At 39.1% G+C, this 17,800-nt stretch overlaps 1 protein-coding gene across 1 annotated transcript; it reads left to right on the top strand.

Annotated features, from left to right (window-relative positions):
• Positions 1-1,424: 1,424 nt before the first annotated feature.
• Positions 1,425-17,300, top strand: LOC124259627 (uncharacterized transporter slc-17.2-like). Its single transcript, XM_046693798.1, has 9 exons — positions 1,425-2,111; positions 8,146-8,480; positions 8,781-9,014; positions 9,583-9,766; positions 10,602-10,738; positions 12,021-12,173; positions 12,894-13,026; positions 13,907-14,148; positions 17,034-17,300. Exons 1-9 carry the CDS (start codon positions 2,066-2,068, stop codon positions 17,181-17,183), a joined length of 1,614 nt encoding a protein of 537 aa, XP_046549754.1. The 5' UTR covers positions 1,425-2,065; the 3' UTR covers positions 17,184-17,300.
• The last annotated feature ends 500 nt before the right edge of the window (positions 17,301-17,800 follow it).

The following is a 17,800-nucleotide window of genomic DNA, read 5'->3' as shown; positions in this document are numbered from 1 at the left end:
GCGGTAAGTATAGTGCTTATAGTAGTGTTAATGCAGTAAGTATAATGCATATAGTAGTGTTAATGCGGTAAGTATAGTGCATATAGTAGTGTTAATGCGGTAAGTATAGTGCATATAGTAGTGTTAATGCGGTAAGTATAGTGCATATAGTAGTGTTAATGCGGTAAGTATAATGCATATATAGTAGTAGTGTTAATGCGGTAAGTATAGTGCATATAGTAGTGTTAATGCGGTAAGTATAGTGCATATAGTAGTGTTAATGCGGTAAGTATAGTGCATATAGTAGTGTTAATGCGGTAAGTATAGTGCATATAGTAGTGTTAATGCGGTAAGTATAGTGCATATAGTAGTGTTAATGCGGTAAGTATAGTGCATATAGTAGTGTTAATGCGGTAAGTATAGTGCATATAGTAGTGTTAATGCAGTAAGTATAGTGCATATAGTAGTGTTAATGCGGTAAGTATAGTGCAATAGTATAGTGCATATAGTAGTGTTAATGCGGTAAGTATAGTGCATATAGTAGTGTTAATGCGGTAAGTATAGTGCATATAGTAGTGTTAATGCGGTAAGTATAGTGCTTATAGTAGTGTTAATGCAGTAAGTATAGTGCATATAGTAGTGTTAATGCGGTAAGTATAGTGCATATAGTAGTGTTAATGCGGTAAGTATAGTGCATATAGTAGTGTTAATGCGGTAAGTATAGTGCAGTATATAGTAGTGTTAATGCGGTAAGTATAGTATGCATATAGAAGTGTTTATGCGGTAAGTATAGTGTGCATATAGTAGTATTAATGCGGTAAGTATAGTGCATATAGTAGTGTTAATGCGGTAAGTATAGTGCATATAGTAGTGTTAATGCGGTAAGTATAATGCATATAGAAGTGTTAATGCGGTAAGTATAGTGCATATAGTAGTGTTAATGCGGTAAGTATAGTGCATATAGTAGTGTTAATGCGGTAAGTATAGTGCATATAGTAGTGTTAATGCGGTAAGTATAGTGCATATAGTAATGTAAATGCGGTAAGTATAGTGCATATAGTAGTGTTAATGCGGTAAGTGTAGTGATATTGGTCATGTAGATGCATCTTGTATGTAACTGAGTATGTAAATAGATTGTATATCAATGAGAATATAAGTGTAACGTTCTCGCTGGGAATGTAAATGCATACATCTAGTTTGTGCAATGTCATTGAAGATCCGGGGTAGAATAGGTCTTCAGCAACCCATGATTGCCACAAAAGGCGACTATGCTTGTCGTAAGAGGCGACTAACGGGATCGGGTGGTCAGGCTCGCTGACTTGGTTGACACATGTCATCGGTTACCAATTGCGCAGATTGATGCTCGGGTTGTTGATCACTGGATTGTCTGGTCCAGACTCGATTATTTACAGACCGCAGCCATATAGCTGGAATATTGTTGAGTGCGGCGTAAAACTAAACTCACTCACTCACTCATGCCACACTCTGTATTCTCGCACTGCATTGGTTACAGGCACAATGTCACGCATTTTCGACAGTATTTTGGCCTATATTATACATATTGGGGCATATGCACCCACTGTAGGTTCCAATTGATGCAATAATAGGATCCCTTAAGACTTGACTGCAATCGATAATTAATGGACTTCGAAGCGAATAGCTTCCAGAGAACACTTGCAATATCTGCAATATATGCTTAAATGCAATAATGACAACGTTTTTTGTGCGTTCTGTAAATTAAATCAAAACAATACTGTAACAAGAAACGCTAACAAATTCTGTTTTTATTCCTTTGTTTCCTATCAGGAACAGCTGACACAAAGGTATGAATATATGTAAATAATATATGTCATTTATTACATGAAACAACAGCATCGATTCAATGTAGGTATGGCTGCTTATCTATGTGGGTGAGGGAAGATCCATGGGCTAAATATAGAATGAAACGTCATCCTCTTATCTCAAAAGTATAGTATTGACATTATATATTCACTGCTGCTACCCGGTGATCTTCAGATGACCTACTGCCAATACCACACACCTGCAATCACCAGGAACGATTCGATCGTATGACCTATATTCAGTTATGGAACTTCAGGCGACCATGTCGGACACAGCAGTTCACGAACCAGGTCTGTATTTTTATTATGATAAAAGTATGCAGTAGTTTATCACGTGTCACATGTGTGTTACTTTAAACTGATCTACTCAAGAATGTCACATTATTTCAGCGTTAATGTAGCAAATTGTTCCTGCCATCGGCGTGCTTTAATGGAAACCTGATTGACTCTGTCTATAAGCAGATGTGTGTGCGTGTGAATTCAGAACACACTGTCAGTTTGTGTTTTAGTTGTTTCAGACCAAAACGCCATTTTGACTGGAAATTACACTTGTAGTTAAAAAATACCGTAGCTGTAGCTTTAAATATTCGGGCGGACAAAGGCCCTTTAAACCAAATTCAAACTTGAGCTGCAAAGTCATGCATACATTTATCACATTTGTGACACACATACGGGGTATGGTGTTGACATAGAGTTCATGATCAGGGTGAATACTGGTCACTGGGCTACTTACACCCAACACTTGAGTGGGAAAAAATGCCTGTTTCTTTCATAAATTCGAAGGATGTTTGCACTGTGTTTACAGGTCTATCCTGCAAATTGTGAATATAGTTGCTACCGGAAGCCTAAGGCAAGACTACCCTTTCGCGAACACCCGGTGTCATCGCTGAATTTCAGTCTTCCATTTATATGATTTATACAGCTATGTTATCCGTTACTTCTATTGGAATCTATTTCTGAGGATAATCCTCTATTCCCTGTTTTATAGGCGAACAATTAACTTTGCATGCGTATGTTACATCTATGTGATAATTATTCATAAGCACATGAAGTTTATGGTACGGTCGGAATGGCACAATGGACTTTTAGTCATAAGGGATTTTGTACATCCTGTTTTCCTTATTAAAAGTTAGTAAGTAGAACCATAGAAACAATATAATGTAACAGTGGTTGGCACCTGTATGTTGTATTTAAATATCATATTCTAGATAACTGTATTTATTGTTTTTATGCACAACACATACGTATTCATTATGTTGATTTAGTGTGGATGTTCTGTGTTTGTTTGATTCTGCTTTGGTCACTTCCATTATATTAGGAGTGGCTGACGCTTCCATTAGAGCAGAACATGAAGACGCTTCCAATAGAGCAGAACATGATTGCACTTTAACAAACACTTTCATCACTTATTTATAGTAACATACACTCAAGGCCAAAAGAAAGTGACCTGTACTAAAATTCTTAATAAAAATCAACACAGACAAAAAATTGATTTCATATCTATTTATGTTGATAGTAAGGCCACTTGCTAAACATACCGAGGTTATTACAACGTCAAACATGAAGTAATGTTTAAGCAACATTTAATTAAATGACACTGGTATCAAAAGGCAAAGTTACATGTTTTCAGTTGTCTTGAACAATATCTGTGAACTCCAGATTAAAACACAAATGTCAACGTTTAGGTGTGCATTACTTAGTATCTTGTGTGTCCTCCTTCTGCATTGATACATGCAAGTACTCGACGTCTCATTGATGAAGGCATTCGGGATATTCCCCATTCCTCATGAATGCCCTGTTCCAGTTGTCTCAGGTTTGCTGGAGGGTTTAGTCTCATTCTGATTTTCCTGCCCAGAAAGTCCCAGAGATGCTCTATTGGTGAGAGGTCAGGGGAACGAGACGACCAAGGTAAAACGTTGATGTTATTGGTTCCCATGAAGTCACAATCCTAGCTGTGTGTGCAGGAGCATTGTCTTGTTGAAATAATGTCCCTTGGTGTTGATTAACGAAAGGAAACACAACTGGACGAATAACCTGGTCAGTGTATTGTTGTGCTGTCAGGTTGCCTTGAACTGTGACCAATTGTGTCTTCATTTCGCCACAGATACCCCCAAACCATAACACTCCCACCACCATGAGCCTGCACCTCCATAACGCATGATGGGGCATGACGTTCACCACGACGGCGATACACACGTGCTCTACCGTCGTTATGGTATAAACAAAACCTACTCTCATCGCGAATGGTCTGTGGGCTCGAATTCCGGCATGCTGAAGTCGTCGTCTAACTGTGTGTCTGCTGACAACTCGACCGAGTGCCGTTGATGCCGATTTCGAAACTGTCAGGAACCGATTCCTCAGATGTAGAATTCGTAGATATCGATTTTCCTGAGGGGTAGTGACCTTTGGTCTACCTGACCTTGGTCGGTCAACAGTCCTGCTAGTCTCAGTGAAACGTTTAATAAGTCTATTGATAGTATGTCTGTGACAACCAAACGTTCTTGCGACATGGGCATGAGAAACTCCCATGTTTATCATTCCTATAACTCTTTCACGCTGTAAGTCTAGGCATATCTAAAGTGTTTTCCTGTTTCACAACGTTTGTGTTATACCAACGGTCGTTAAATGCCTTGTTTGGCTGACGTAGTGTTCCAAATTTAACATAAGTTACATTTGACCACTTTCTAAAATGGCATTGTGTATTTCATAGCTTTCGGACGTGGGAGCCGTGCCAGTTAACACTTATCAGAGGGGTACACAAAGTCCGCTGTCTAGACTACCAGTTGTCCGACTTCCTTTTTGTGGAAGCCGCGGTGGCTAAGCGGTCTAGGCGTCTGACTTTGTGTGCTGGCGATTAGGTGCCTGACTCTGAGGGTCTGGGTTCGAATCCCGGATGGGACTCAACCCAAAAAGTACTAGAATCCCAAATAAAACATATGTTACATTTGACCACTTTCTAAAATGGCATTGTGTATTTCACTTATTTAAAGAGCTCCATTCATAGCTTATTCATCATTATGTTGCCTAAAACCCAATGGAATTTGTTTCGGTAGGTCATACTGTTGATCCATTTGGTCCATCGATTATCTGCAGACCATCGATTATCTACATATAATTAGAATATTGCTGAGTACGGCGTTAAACAACAAACAAACAAACTTTCGGTAGATAAAGGGGGGTAATTATTCTATTGATCTGACCTTTTATATTTACTATGGAGGATCAGCAAATGGTTTTATCATGGATATCGGCAGCTGTTAGAGGCCACTGAACACACTAATGTAAATAGGAACGATGCCTTACATTAAGAGAGTAGGTCTTAGTATGCACCCGTGTATAACGCAAGTTATGGAAGATGTCCTTTCTCCTCTTTCGTTGACATAAATTCAACCTTTGAACGTGTTCGTTCAAATGTGTGGCTTCAGAACATGTTCCGCTCCACTTGAAAAAATAAATATCATAGAAGAAATCTATACAATATGTGACAGACGTGACATCAATGAGCAGAAAGTCCACGTGCTAGCGCAATGTGTTTGATGCTGTATGGGTCTCACCTGTGTCGTATTACGTGCTGTGTCCTGTAGCTGAGTATACATGATGAACAGGGTTTAGTGAGTGAGATAGCCGAGAACAGTTGGTACTGTAGGATCTGTTTACTTGAATAACAACCAACATATTCTGGATGGAAGGTGTGTACATATTAGATTTACATTACACTAGGGTTCTCGTTCTTGAACACAGTCATATCACATTAATTTCCCTGCGATGGTAACACTGTGGGTTTTGAATAGCATTGCTCAGAATGAGCTGAATATCAAGTGTTGCCTCTGAAAATAAAACCTTGCGTTTTTGTTAATTATTATTTTCAGTTTGTGTAACGATCACAACCGCAACACCGTGAAAACGATGATAACCGAACGTTTGTTAAGCCAGAGGTGCATTTCTATCCCAAGTTTAAATGTGTTAAATTTATTAAAAATATGACGTATATAGCCAGGTCATATCTCCAGATATCATGATCCTTCGTTATAGATGTTTCGTAGTGTCGTCTATGTGGACATATGTACATTTGAACTGAGCAGTACATGCTATTCTGAATTTGCTTGGTATATGTAAATATAGCGAAACAATAACAAACCAAAGACAATATACGTTAATGTTGATAGGTGGACAAGACACCAATCGTACTCTGAATTGCCTTTGCATGGTTTTTTTTGCAGATTCCATGACGATTTGACAATGATGAATAAACATGATCCTTATATAGTCGAATTAGCAGATAGAGCTTTTAACAGATATTTGTTATGCTAATGAAAAGGGGGTTTTGTTATTGTGTGCTTGAATTTTTCAGAGATTTACAGTGCCAATTTGTGCTTACATTTTTTAATATCCAAATGCTGTTAGTTAATAGAATGCATTCCTGTTGCGATAGTTGTTGGAAAGCATATGATCATTGATGGAACACCTGTTGTTATCCATCGTGTTTTTCTGTACTAAATAATGAACCATGATCGGTAAATTATCCAGTTTGATTTTGGACGGTTCAAGTAACTTATCTGTAATTCAAATATATTACTTCAGCAACACTTTTTGAAACTCGGTTATGAATATGTATCGATGGTTATAATTGCTGGTATATTTCCTAATTTCCATCGTTTTCATCCTTGCATTAGTCTTTGACAAAAAAAGTCATTGGTGGACATTATTTGAAATATGGAAGAGAATGTTTTGTAGTCTGAATAGGTATGTGAGTCTCAAAACAGACATCTGCTGCTGATTCCGAGGTGCTATATTTTCAACAACGAGTTGTGCACTCAGAAGCTTAACACAAGTCTGCATTTCAGCGGCCCGGGCGACAGTTGCTCATCAGCAAACCATGCTTCTCGCGAGAGATCACAAAGTGATCACGTGTTCAGGCTGGATGAAATGGTTGACGCATGTCATTGCATCCCAATTGCGTAGATCGATGCTCATGCTGTTGATCACTGGATTGTCGGTTATTTACAGACTGCCGTCATATAACTGGGATACTGCAGATGTATGCACCCGGTATGTCTGGTCCAACACGTTTGATTTTGTACGACCATCGTTAAGCGGCCTTCACACGGCAAACTAATGTTTGACAACCCATGTTGTCATACACGAGTTTGAGAATGTGAACATTCCAACAACTCGCCACCAACACCAATTTCAGAGTTGTCAAACTGTTGTCGAGAAACAGGATCGGTCTCAACTTTTCCATCAAATTTTTGTGCAGTCAAACTCGAGTTTGTCGTGTGAAGTGTTGTCAAACTCGTGTTGTTCAGAAACAACCAATCGAAGTCAACGAAATTGGCACGTGACCGCACCGATAGAGACATGGTGCCCAAATGACAGGAAAGTTTGACAACATGTGTTTGACGTGTGAAAACGCGAGTTTGACAACTTTTAAAATTTTAACAACATGTGTTGTCAAACTTGAGTTTGCCGTGTGAAGGCCGCTTTATATTGACATGCAAGCAATTTCCCCAAGCCCAAACCAAATATATCATGAATCGCTTTCTCGGTTTGAGAATATGTTGCAATACAGATAAATTAAACCAACAAATCCCTTTCCACAGCCACAAGAACTATCTCTCAACAGCAGAGTCGTATCAACACAGACTGTATCATGAACAATCGCTTACTAAATAGGTGTGATACAAGGTGCTCGAGAAAAGTTCAGCGCATCATGCTCCTACCGTGGGAACCGTGAAAAACCAATCTTGCATAGGATACATTTGTTCCTCTTATCGTATTGTAATACTATTAAACACATATTCAAAATTAAATATTTCATATTAGTTATTCCCATAAAATTCTGCAATGTGTTGCTGGAGCCAAGGTTGGCTCTCCCATGACTCAAGCCCATACATGCCAATCCATGAATACACAATGCCATTTAGAAAGTGGTCAAATGTAACAAATGTTATATTTGGGATTACACTTTCTTTGCAAAGCCGTTGTGGCTGAGCGGGTGAGGCGTCTGACTTTGTGTGCTGGCGATTAGGTGCCTGACTCATGGTGCATGGGACTCAACCCAACAAAAGAATCTGTACTTTACTGAGAAAGTGTCATCCCAAATATAGCATATGTTACATTCCGATCCAGTCCATTATGGGTGAATATTTCAACAATTTTCGAATCATGTGATACCAGAGTGTCAAAACATAACTTATCAGTTTCAAGTGTCCATTGATATTAATAGGAGTTTAAGGTAATGTTGGCATTAATATTTGCCAGGCATCATTTGAAGTTAAAACAGAGTGACATAACAGATGTACTGTAGCTCGTACAATTATTTCAGACGATGATGGCTCGCCACCATGGTATCGCTCCACTCGGTACTGGATATCTTTCGTCGGATCCTTTGGCATAGTCAACACATTCCTACAACGCGGCGACCTCAGCATGGCCATCGTCTGCATGGTCAACCACACTGCCGTGGACATCCTCAAATACGGCATATCTGTCAACGGCAACGTGAGCCTCTTCACCAACGACAGCAGAGGGTTTCTGGACACCAGTGGCATTACGAATTTATCATACGTCACAATCGTGGAAAGAGACACTAATGTCACTGAAGGAGTACCTTTGCATGATTCCTGTGACTCAAAAACTGTTGATGTTAAAGAGCGTGAGGTAGGAGCTGTTATTCTTTCTCTTTGCTTTTCCTATATGTTTTGTGTGTTTCCACACAGTCTCTTAAAGGTAAATGATTTATGATACTACAATATCATTGTACATACAAGCCCTACTACTCGATATGTATAAATGCAGATGTTGTCTGTTTCTTTGTTAACGCCGCACTCAGTTGCAGTCATTTTGCATCAGTTATGTTGGTGAGTCTGTTAAAAGTAACTGTCTGAAGTTAGGTTCAACTGTCGTGTTTTAACATCCCAATTGTGATAATATCTGAATCAGCTGTGTATTTCCACACAGGACGGGGAGCTAATTTGGGACAAGGAGACCCAGGGCCTTGTCCTGGGCGGACTTTTCTGGGGCTATATGAGTCTTCAGATATTCTGCTCAATCATTATACAACGATGGGGATCAAGGAAAGTGGTGGCGATCGGGATGTTCTTTATGTCAGTACTGACGTTGTTGACACCGGTCACAGCAAGGTGGTCTCCCTGGGCAGTGCTCGTACTCAGAGCAATTATTGGAGTATTTAATGTAAGTATCATTTTACTATCAATGTAAATGTTAATACATCATACTGGACCCGTTACGTTCCTGGTTTAGAATTGATCTTCAGCAACCCATGTTTGTCGTGGGAGGCGACTAATGGAATCGGGTGGTCAGGTTCGCTGACTTGGTTGAAACATGTCATCGCATCCTAAATGCGTTAAATTTAATCACTGGATTATCGGGTCCAGACCGCCGTCATGTAGCTGGAACATTGCTGAGTGATATGGTATTATTGATATACGTACATCCGATTGTTAGATAAACATTACTGATTCCCTTTGTGCAAATATCACGATTTGAACATAATAAGGCATTTTTGCTGACTGATATTGCCCGTGGCGTAGCCTTTAATGACTAAAGCATTCGCTCGTCAGGCTTGAGTCCTGAATACGTACAATGAACCATGGAGGCGTGCAACGTTCACTAAGTGTTCAGCGCTATTTAAAGGTTGTTATCGGTTTTTTTATTTAATTCGCGAATATGTTATATATAATAACAGTATTATAGCCAAAAGTAGTGTCAAAATAGACTCGCCTTTACCATTTTATTGTAGGGATTCACAATAAATGGAATCTTTGCTCTGTGGGGTAAATGGGCTCCACCTTCAGAACGAAGTCGTCTAGTATGTATCATGTACTCCGGCACCATGTCTGCAACCGCTTTGGTGTTCCCACTGTCAGCTTTCCTCTGTAAAGTGAACTTTGCTGGAGGTTGGCCCACTGTATTCTACTTCTATGGTAAGCATTATATAAAAATTCGTTGAAATCTGTATCATTTGTTGGTTTTGTTTTACGCCGCCGTCAGCAATATCACAGCTATATGATGGCGGTTTGTAAATAAACGAGTCTAGACCAGCTAATCAACTGATTGACATCGTGGGGATCGACACACGGCGACATGCATCAACCAAGTCAACGAGGCTGACCACCCGTTAGTCGCCTCTTTCGACAAACATGGGTTGCTGAAGATCAATTTTAACCCGGATCGTCACGGGCATGGTATTGGAGCGCACACATTTCAGAGTGATTCCTTTTGATTCCCTACAATATAAATAGTTAGGTTGGTTGATGCTTGTTAAGGAAACATTTACACCTGATGCATTCTTTAGAGAAGCCATTGCTGGAAAAAGAATCTTACATTTCCAAGTCAAGCAGTCGATGAAAGTAAAAATTCCCGCGACCACACCCCACCGTGTGGATATATCGTCATCCATTTGTGTCAAGATCGTTTAGTTGAGGGTCAAAATCGGGTTTCAATCGACTTGCAGAAATAACAATAAAGAATTGGTAGGTGTCATGAGTGGTGCTCTATAGGCCAACAGGCTCAATCATCAATGATTATGTTTACATAAATTTTAATCGATTGCATGCGATGGTACCGTAGCGATCGCAAAGCAGGCGGGTGGGGTGCACCGGAGTGCCCGGCCTTGTCATGATGTATTGTACTGCGAAGCATTTGGAGTCGGGGGTCAATCTTTAATCCTCGCAAAGACACGAGGGCCTGTGGGCTACCCCACCGCCCCTCGATCTGCAGACGTTGTGTGGTAGCTAAATATCCACTGTTTTGTTACAGGTGTCGTAGGGGTATGCTGGACATTTATTTGGATATACAGTGTTTACGATGACCCTGCACACCATCCCAGAATACACCCAAAGGAACGGAAATATATACAAGACTCACTAGGAAAGTCGACAAAGAAAGGGGTTCAAGTAGGTCAAAACACTTTGTTCCATAAAGTTTATCCGTGAAGATCCGGTTAGAATTGGTCTTCAGCAACCCATTCTTATCATAAACGGTGACGAACAGGTTCCGTTGTTCAGGCTCGCTGAACTGGTTGACACAAAGATCGATACCCATGATGTTGATCATTGGATTTTGTGGTCTGTGATTATTTACAGACCGCAAGCTGGAATATTGCTGCGTGGAGTTAAACAACAAAGAGACGGAAAAACCATTAAACAGATGGTACTGAATTTGTTTCAGATGACAATGAAATTGAAGAAAAAATATCTGCCTTGTTTGAGGATTTTCATATTGACAGATGTCTGTGTTAAACTCTACGTGCTCTCGTGTTTTCGTTGTTAAATGTTTGATTGTAACTTTTCTGAGAAAATGACACAGGTTAAAAACATTTTTCTCATCTTACAACATTGAACACTGTCAAAGAACGACAGTAAATTATTTCAAATTATACACCTAAGGGGTATGCTGAACGGATGGCGAATTGTGAATAGTGTGAATATAATGGTCTTTGATTTACTAAACAATGTTTGTTCGAGTTTTGTTTAACGCCGAACTCAGCAATATTCCAGCTATGTTAATAAGTCAGCACAAGACGGTCCTGTATATATAGGGATGGTGTTACTTATTCTTTGACACATTTCATTGTATCCCAGTTGGGTAGATCGATGCGCATAACGTTGATCACTGGATTGTCTGGACCAGACTCGATTATTTACATACTGGTTTTAATAGCCGGTATATTGCTGCTTGATGCGTTGAACAACAAACAAACAAAACTTATTCTGTGAGCAAATCAAACCAAGGTTAGTTTTCGTTTGGATTGGATTTGGTTTAATTCTTTTCACATTGATCCGTGCAATCAGGAAACGAGCTGGATACCAACAGATCGTGGCCTTTGTTGATAGTATTGAATTCGACCAAATTAGACCATCATCTGGGCACCACCTGGGTCCCAAACAAGAACAAAATCAATCGAAATAAGATTATTCCGGGATTATTCCTGTAATGAACGGTGTGTTTGTATCGAATCTTTGAAGGACATTTAGAAGTGGAATACGTAAGAAATGCAAGATTTATGGATGTCAACTTCTTTATTGTGAATAACACGACGTTTCGGAGTGTATGCTTGCTCCTTCATCAGGCTCCTTCATTACCTGATGAAGGAGAAAGCATACACTGCGAAACGTCGTGTTATTCACAATAAAGAAGTTGACATCCATAAATTTTGCTTTTCTGGTGTGTTTGTAGTTGCAGCTACCTACACCGTGGAGGACTATTTTTACTTCCTTACCATTCCTTGGTATAGTATCTGCACACGTGACCTATAACTTCGGCCTCTTTCTCATGATGTCCAACCTACCCACCTACATGATGGAAGTACTTCGCTTCGACATACAATCGGTGAGTTGATATCTAGGTCCCATTAGCTGAAGATCCGGGTTAGAATTGGTCTTCAGCAACCAATGCTTGTCGTAAGAGGCGACTAACGGGATCGGGTGGTCAGGCTCGCTGACTGGGTTGACACATGTCGTCGAATCCCAATTTCGTATATCGATAGTCATGATGTTGATCAACGGATTGTCTGCTCCAGGCTCGATTATTTATAGAATATTTCCAATATAGCTGGAATACTGCTGAGCTCGGAGTTAAACAACAACCAACCAACCATCCAACTATGTCCCATTAAGTGATCGTACTGTTTCGACAATCTATAATAAAGTATGGCTTCTTGATATGTTTGGATGGAAACGTGCAGGTGTTAAACAGTCATTTGTATATAATTTTGATGAAGTCATGGACACGATTGTGACAAGCTTAGAAACGTGATAAGACAAGTGTGAGATTTGGAACGACCATAAGTTTTTGGAATGTATGGGAGCGTTTTGTTATGCGAATTCTTCAGGCAACTGTATCATACACGACGAATTTCTGTTTGGATTTATATATGAACGTGTCTATTCGAATTGGATATTCAGTGAAAGCTATATGTGTCATCCATTCAGATAATATTCATCACCTTTTGCCTTCTGATTTCTGATCATCCATAAGGGAATCAGTTTTTCTGATAATAGAGATCTGTATTGTATGGATTTATGTTATGTATATTCAATATATCATCAGAATGGCGTATATTCCCTCATCCCCTATCTGGCGATGCTTCTGGCAATATTGTTGGGATCACTATTTGCGGATACTCTCATCGAGAAACAGTTACTGAGTGTAAACTATACCAGGAAACTCATGACAATACTCGGTAAGTATATGGATGGTGGTTGAAGGGTGCAGGACTTACTTATGTCCTTTATAGTGCGACAAACCAACACACATGGTAGCCTTGTTGTGTAACACATAGAGTACGTGAGGTGAGGTGAAATGGGGTTTAACGTCGTACATAAGAATATTTCGCTCATATGACGACTGCCTGCGTGTGTATGTCTGGCTGCTTGTAGTAGCCTAGACTTAAGCTGGTTTTATAGTGCTAGCTCACTGAGATACCATGCAGCAGTTAAGTAATACTATGAAAACCCCACTCAGACACATTATGCTGACTCCGAGCCGACCAGTCCTTGTTTTACCAATTAATGCCGAGGGCCGGATAGGGACCAACAAGTACCATATTTTAACATCTTTTGGTATGAAGCGGCCGGGGATGGAACCCGCGACCTTCCGCTCTCCAGGCGGACGCTCTAACCACTACACCACGGGAGCGGTTCACATAGACTACGTTATGCTTGACACAACGTTATACATGCTGTGTGAATCAAATATATTTGTACGGTTTGTCCATTAACTGACTATCACTGCTCCTTGTGCACCATATGCATGAATTGCATGCCCTTGTGAGTTAAGGAATTCCTTAGTTTTAACTTAGGACGATTGATCATGTACAGCGTTTCACAAGTTAAACTGTGAAATAATAATCATTACGAGGATAGGGTTTTATGATGATCATCGCCATCATTTATAAAAGATAGTGATAATAAGCAGGGATCTATTAACTCGAAAAGTATTCTATTGAATGCTTTGAAACTGCGGCAATTTTCATTTTACGAGGGGATTTTTATGATATGAAACCTGTTTTGTCTGAAGAAAGAAATCCGTTAATGATAGTCGTATCACTTGCATACACACAGGCCATCTTATTCCTGGAATTCTGCTGATAATACTCAGTTATCTGGACTGCTCCCAGAAAGACATCGCTGTAGCCCTTCTGACATTAATCATTGGTCTCAGCGGTCTGGCCTACTGCGGACTCTTCGTCAACTTCTACGACATTGCACCTGTGTTTGCAACGAAGATTATGAGCGTCTCCAACGCCATTAGCATGATACCTGGAATACTGGCCCCGTATGTCGTGGCCGAGGTAACAAAAGATGTAAGTAGCATGATATATGGATGTATGACTTCGTTATTACAATCAGGGGCTGTGGGGTAGCCTAGTAGTTAAAGCGTTCACTCGTCATGCTGAAGACCAGGATTCCAGTCTTTACATGGGTGCAATGTTTGAAGCCCATGATATTGCCGGAATATTGCTGGAATATTGATAAAAGCGGCGTAAAAGTAAAGTCACTCACTCAGTTATTACAACAGGAAGACGTTTTGGTCAAAGTTCTAGCGGTTATAATGGTGTAAGAACCTACACCGAAACGTCCCTCCTTTCGTAAAGAAGTTGGTTTTTTTGTGTGTGTTTTTTTGGGTTTTTTCCACATTTTTTTATTCACATCAGTAGGTACAGTCATTTTATACAAAAATCATACACATTGATAGGTGACAGTTCTAGTTACAATCGTTTTATACAAAAATCATACAATCAAGGTTGTATAATTGCGGATCGTCTAAGCTTGAGCAATTAGGTAAGTCGGTGCTATGGGTAATATTACTTGTTTGCTCATGGGTTCATTTGGTTTGTTTTCATAATATCACCATATCATTCTGGGTAACCAAGACGTAGAAACATTCATACATTATTATACAGATGTCATGCCTAATACAAGCTTGTACATGTTGACAGTTCACAACACATCAGTCTTCAAACATGAGTGGGTACATTCAAGTATTACTGCACAAAGATCATAGATTGTAAACATTAAAGAGTCATAACACATCAGACCATGTTGTGTAATGGGTGCCCGTTTACTCCACATTCGTCTGGCTGGTTTTTCATTCTGGCAACATATCTTTCAAAGAAGCGATGGAAGATTTTAAGGACAAAATTAAATTTCTAATACAGCTTATGGATATAAATATGTATATCTTTTCCCGTCCGTGAATCGACACATATTGTAATTCACTATCTCAAAATTCTACTTTAAGCATGTTAAAGAGTCATGACACATCAGTCCACCTAGTAGTGGTAGCCATTTGCTCATACATTCATTTATTTGGTTTTTTATTCAAGCAACATATCTCTCAACTTGAAAAATATCTTTCAAGGTAGCAATAAAAGATTTGAAAGATTCATTTCTAATACAACTTATATATATATATATATATCTTTTTCCGGCCAAAAGAATGTGGTTCACCAGTTTGAAGTTTGCGGTCCCCTGGATACCAAAGAGGATGGATTTAAGATTAAGCTGAATCTCATAACACAGATGTTGTCTCAAAAATTGTCCTGATTGTACCAAAAATGATTAACCTGTGGACATTCAAAATATACATGCACAATCGATTCGTTTTCATTGTTACATCTTTGACAAATACTATTGTCGATCAACTTCATTTTAAATAATTCCTTTTTGGTGTATATAATGCGATGCAAAAATCTATATTGGAAATCTTGTAGCTTGATATCTCTACAGCATTGTTTAGGAAGACTAAATATTTCCTTCCAGTTTAAGTCAGTTAAGAACATTTGTTGCCATTTACTACAGATAATAGGGAGATAATTATTTTGCACAAGTATATCATATATCTTCCGAGATCCCTTTGATGGTTTAGTCCATTCCATAAGAAAGTTATTAATCCTAAGATCGGAGTCACATATAGGTTTAGAATTGTCTATCACCCTTATCCATTCTTTAGGGAAGTTACTGACAACTCGATGATGGTCCAAATAAGTACCCTTGAGGTTGAATTTTTTTTTCAAGTCTACAAAGGATAAGCGCCCGTTCTCGTCACATAGGTCTACAGAACTAGTTTTCTATAATAAAATTTGAGTCTGTACACTGGTGGTTAAACCATATCGGTTCAGCTAGAAAAGCCTGAATATCTCTTGCATCTGTCAAATGAGACCCATAGTATTTACTCCAAATATATATCGAATCCTGCCAGTAGGGGTTATCAATTTTACAAAGTCTGTAAGACGGTACATGGGCACCCAGTTGAAAAAGGAGTTTTAAAGGAAAGTAGCTATTATAGAGGTTCTTAAACATGCTTTTTAGGATACTGAGCTTTAGCGATGATATAAACACATTTATATCTACCATTCTCAATCCACCATTCTCATAGCTTCTTGTCAAATTCGCCCGTTTAATTTTATCAGGTTTAGAGTTCCAAATAAACTTTAAAAAAATTGAACTTAGTTCATAAAGAAGTTGTTCATACATATATCGAATCTTTCCTTTGTACTCCAACATCTAAATGCCCATCAAAGAAATTATATGAAGATACTTCCTGTAAACATACCTAGTCCACATACCAGTCAGCCCGCAATCAGTAGATAAACACAATAGAAAGTTCATAATTTGTACATTAAGCTATTGTCAGAGAAATAAATTTCCAATACCGGCTCCAACGGGAAATGGGGTTGATAAAGTTGCCGAATACCCATCAATAAATTAAATATCGCTCAAGGCTTTTGAGTTAATGAAGAATTACGTGTAATAAAAATTAATCACCAAAATCTTTATTTCCTTAAAGGCATTCCACCATAGTGTGACCATTGCAGGCAACATTTGGGGCATGACAAACAACTAAAGTATTTAATATTTAAAGTAAATAAAGAATTAAGATTACTGCTACACGTACATCTTCTACAGCAGTGAAACGAGTTTGCTAATGACTGATGAATAAGTGAATTTACGCCGTTTTAGCAATATTCCTGCAATACCACCGGGAGAGACACCAGACATAGGCTTTACACATTGTACCCATGTGGGGAATCGAACCCGGGTCTTCGGTGTGAGGAACCAATGCTTTAAACACTAGACTATCCCTCCACTCCGGTTATTTGGGACGTATCACAAATGTATGTCTCTATGAAGGTATGTCATTATGAATATCAAATGACAAAACACATCTCCATTTCGTATCTTTCAGAAAACAAGGGAACAATGGCAGATCGTATTCTTCCTCACCGCTGGTCTGCTTGGTTTGGGAACTGTTGTGTACCTGATTCTTGGACAAGGTCACGTACAGAAGTGGGCGGTCATCCAGGAAGTACCTGAGGAAGAGAAGGCTCTTCCTTAATGATTATCAATCTGCATCCTGATACATATGAGCATATATTTATATAGTAATTACAACGAAAAATGTTTATACCAGGTTTAGCGTTATGCGTTGATGAACTCAGGAAAAGAGAAAGTGCTTCGCTTTTTTTACAGTTTTTCTTATTTATTACTTGTGAAGGAAGTATGGTTTTTATGTATATACTAACTGTGAAGGCATTGTGTCTGATATAGAGTGAAGTAAATTTTGCAAAATAACAGCATCATGTTTTCGCATTCGTCTGCTCGGCATTTTATCATGATAAATTCCTTGACGAAAACTATACCCAGCGCCCTAAAAGAGGAATGCTTGAGCAACTTCATTGACAATTTCATTATGGGTTGTGCGGACCAGTATCGTTGCTACACGCAAGGCAGTGGTGGCGCGTTGTAGACATCTGATCATTGTGAACAACCTTGGGGATGTTAATCGAAATGTCCAGAGATAGCGTTACCGGCTGTTTCTGATCCTGTCGTATGATTCTTCCGTCTTATCCAACCTTTGAAGACAGATTCGAGAAAGGAGACGTCATGGCTTACATGAATGTTACGTTACCTCAAAACTGTCTGGAAAAAAGTTGTTACCAAACGTGAAAGCCT

Source organism: Haliotis rubra, unplaced genomic scaffold (genome assembly GCF_003918875.1).
Source record: "Haliotis rubra isolate DU_JTF1 unplaced genomic scaffold, ASM391887v1 Scf73, whole genome shotgun sequence".
Classification (NCBI taxonomy): Eukaryota; Metazoa; Mollusca; class Gastropoda; order Lepetellida; family Haliotidae; genus Haliotis; species Haliotis rubra.
The sequence above is the reverse complement of the archived record's forward strand: the minus strand, read 5'-3'. Positions and strand labels throughout refer to the sequence as shown.